Consider the following 3,823-nt stretch of genomic DNA (forward strand, 5'->3'; position numbering starts at 1 on the left):
GGTTTTGTGAAAAGAAAATTAGAAATTTAAAAAACCATAGGTGAAAATGATTGGCATAATAGGAAATTAGGGAAAAAAAAGAGAAGAAAGAAGAAGAGGTTTGAAAAGCATACAAAATTGATGAGAAAAGAAAATTGGGGTAAAACGTCGCGAAGAGTTGAAAAAGGAGAGAGGGATTGGATGGGGATTTTTAATTTAACCTTCTAAGTTATGAATAATTGATATTTTAATTAAATTGAAAAAGGAAAAAAATAAAAGAAGTTTGAAGTAGTGTTGTGTTGTGTTGTTCGTCAAGTCTTCCCTTCCAAATTTATAGCCGAGTCCATTGAAACGGTTTGAAAGAAAAAGTGTGTCTTTCTCTTTAAGATCTATGGCCATACCAAGTGGACTCTCCATTGATTCAGATCCGTTCTTCCTCTTCCTTCTATTTTCTCTTTATCCCACTCAACCACCACCACCCCCCCTTCATGGATTCCCCTTCTCCTCCTCCCCTCCAGTTTCCGGTTAACCTCAATTCCACCCTCCCCCATCCCCGCAATTCTCCTCCTCCCCCTCCTCCTCCTCCTCCTCCCCCTCCTCCCCCTCCTCCTCCTCCGCCTGCTGCCCACCGCCCCTTCTTCGACGAAATGAACTTCTTCCCCTCCGATGATAAATCCCGAGTCCTCTCTGCTTCTCACTCCAATCTTACTCCCACCAAACTCCCCTTCAATGTTAATGTTCGTCTTCTTCATCATCATCATTCCCTTTCTTTTTTTTTTTCCTTTAATATTTTTAAATGGCATTTTTAACAATTGAATTTTGCAGACCGGGTTGAATCTCTTGACGACCAACTCCTGTAGCGATCAATCCATGGTGGATGATGGGGTTTCACCAAACCCAGAAGAAAAAAGAGTAAAAAACGAGGTGAGTTTGTTAATTCAATTCAACATTTTTCCTTTTTTTTTTTCTTCTTTTTTTTAATAAGAAAAATTGATTGATTGATTGATTGATTGAATTTATTACGATGAATCAGAGAGCAGTCCTTCAAGCTGAATTGGAGAGGATTAATTCAGAGAATCTAAGATTAAAAGACATGTTAAATCAAGTGACGAGCAATTACCAAACTCTACAGATGCAATTCAATACACTAATACAAACCCAGAAAACAGAAGACGTCGGTGACCCGATTGAGGAAAACCCCGACGGCAGTGGTGGCGGAGGGAATAACAATAACAACAACAACACAAATATTAGCAATAAACTGGTGCCGAGACAATTTATGGATCTTGGATTAGCTACCAATACGGAGAATGATGAGGCATCGATGTCATCGTCAGAAGGAAGAAGTGGGGAGCGCTCCCGGTCGCCGGGAAACACGGGAGAAGTAGCATCGTCGAAACGGCAAAGCCCAGATCAATCTTCCAATTGGGGTTCCAATAATAACAATAATAATAATAAAGTTCCAAAATTCAGTTCTTCTTCGGGTAAAGAAGTGGATCAAACTGAAGCTACTATGAGAAAGGCTAGAGTCTCTGTTCGAGCCAGATCAGAAGCACCCATGGTAATTATTTCCTTCATTTTCTATCTCTTCTTTTTTTAAAAAAAAACTAATTTCATACTAAGAGTAATACTTTGTGTATTCCAACTAAACTTATTTATTAAGTTTAAGCTAGTCATTTAACTAGTGGGGATGAAGTAGTTTTAAAAATGATATAATTGATTGGAATATAGAGAGTAAGTATGAAATGATGAGAAATTAGATATATAATTACTGAGTAAGTGAATTAGTTAATTGGGAAAATTGAGAGATTTTTTTGTTGGATTTGAAATGTGTAGATAACAGATGGATGCCAATGGAGAAAATATGGACAAAAAATGGCAAAGGGAAACCCTTGTCCACGAGCTTACTATCGTTGCACGATGGCTCTCGGCTGCCCCGTTAGAAAACAAGTAAGTCATAATCAGCAAAAACAAACAGTATCCTTTCTCTTTAATATATGTATATATATAATAGTCAGTATATCACATCATTCATTTAATTTTGCTAACCAATATGGAAGTGATTTCTTTAGAATTTATTTAATTAACGTATGCTATGTTATGTACCCTCTCATCAATGATAAAATTGATAATATCTATGTAGGAAGGAGAGCAGAATTAGTCTCTCCCATAAATTTGTGGGATTAGATTCTTTACTTAGTTTTCTTTTTTTAATAACTAAATTTGATATATTATTGGCCCATTACAAAAATCAATTCTTAAAAGCATATTCGATTGTAACCTTCTAAGTTTAGAAAGATGCACTTCATATCCAAAATATGAAAGTATGATTAAATGAAAGTAACTATCTATACCAACAAAGACTCTTTCCGTTTTTGGTGGTTCAATTATAAGAATTTCAAAATTAAGTGTACTTAGCTTAAAATAATTTTATGTTAAGTGATACATTTTGAAATCTTTTCAAAAGTTTGCGAATGAGAACAAATGATGAAATAATCCACGTTTACTTGTGGGAACAACTTTCACTCTTAAAAGTTTTCAAAACAAACACGGATGACATAATATACAAGAGAATAATGTTGAGATCATTAGCTGTTGAATTCCAATTTTGAGCATTAAAGTGATAGTTTTAGTTATACATGCATAATTAGTTTGATAGTCGTTCAAATTTAATATGTATAAAATTGAGATCTCAATTACCACAATTGAAAGCTTGAGAGTGTAGTAAGTTCTTTTTGCAATTTGCTCTATGATATTTGTTTGTACGAAATGAACTTATAGAAAATCTATAATGATAGACCATATGACTAGTCATGATAATGCAAAATATTAAAAAGAAGTCTACCATGAATAGAATCGATAAATTTACAATGGGTTTATACAATTCTTCAAAAATATATAATAAAAAGCAGTACCCACTTGGAAATCATTATAATTTCCTTAATTTTTGTTTAATTGAGAGTGCATATGAAATTGACAACCTTTGTTGTGTGTATATATATAAAATAGGTACAAAGATGTGCAGAAGACAAAACAATATTGATAACAACCTACGAAGGAAACCACAACCACCCATTGCCGCCGGCTGCCATGGCCATGGCTTCCACCACATCATCGGCGGCAAGAATGCTTCTATCAGGATCCATGTCAAGTGCTGATGGTTTAATGAACTCCAATTTTTTAGCAAGAACCTTATTACCATGTTCTTCAAGCATGGCTACAATCTCAGCCTCAGCTCCATTTCCCACCGTCACATTAGACCTAACTCAAACTCCTAATCCCTTATTCCAACGCCCCGCTACAGGTCACTTCCCCATCCCGTTCGCAGCCGCCGCTCCCCCTCAAACCTTCCCACAGATCTTTGGACATGCATTATACAATCAATCAAAATTCTCGGGCCTCCAAATGTCCAAGGATATGGAAGCACCACAGCCTCCTCCACCTCCGCAAAATCCATTCACCGACACGTTGAGTGCGGCGGGTGCAGCCATCGCGTCTGACCCCAACTTCATTGCGGCGTTGGCAACAGCAATGACGTCGCTGATCGGGGGATCGCATCATCAGAAGGAGAATGGTAATGGCAATAGTAATGTTGATAATAAAACAAGTAGCAACTCTCAACAGTAACACCAAGAACAACAACAACGTTATCATTGCCATTTTAAGAACCAAGAAAATAACTTTTTTTTTTCTTTTTCTTTTTTTTAAATACATTTATATATTTATAGATATATACACACGAAAATAGAAAGAAAAAAAGAAAAGAAAACAAGACTCCTATTTGGAGTAGTACTTAGAAATTTAAACTATAATTAAATTTGTTATTTTCTCTTCTTTTCTTTTA

The 3,823-nt window shown here is 35.8% G+C and overlaps 1 protein-coding gene across 1 annotated transcript; it reads left to right on the forward strand.

Moving 5' to 3' along the window:
* Window positions 1-263: 263 nt before the first annotated feature.
* On the forward strand, window positions 264-3,823 carry LOC101205587 (probable WRKY transcription factor 31). Its single transcript, XM_011660396.2, has 5 exons — window positions 264-716; window positions 805-903; window positions 1,013-1,540; window positions 1,816-1,929; window positions 2,989-3,823. The coding sequence occupies exons 1-5, from the start codon at window positions 468-470 to the stop codon at window positions 3,604-3,606; spliced, it is 1,608 nt and encodes a 535-aa protein (XP_011658698.2). The 5' UTR covers window positions 264-467; the 3' UTR covers window positions 3,607-3,823.

The sequence above is a fragment of the Cucumis sativus genome, chromosome 7 (genome assembly GCF_000004075.3).
Source record: "Cucumis sativus cultivar 9930 chromosome 7, Cucumber_9930_V3, whole genome shotgun sequence".
NCBI classification, from domain to species: domain Eukaryota; kingdom Viridiplantae; phylum Streptophyta; class Magnoliopsida; order Cucurbitales; family Cucurbitaceae; genus Cucumis; species Cucumis sativus.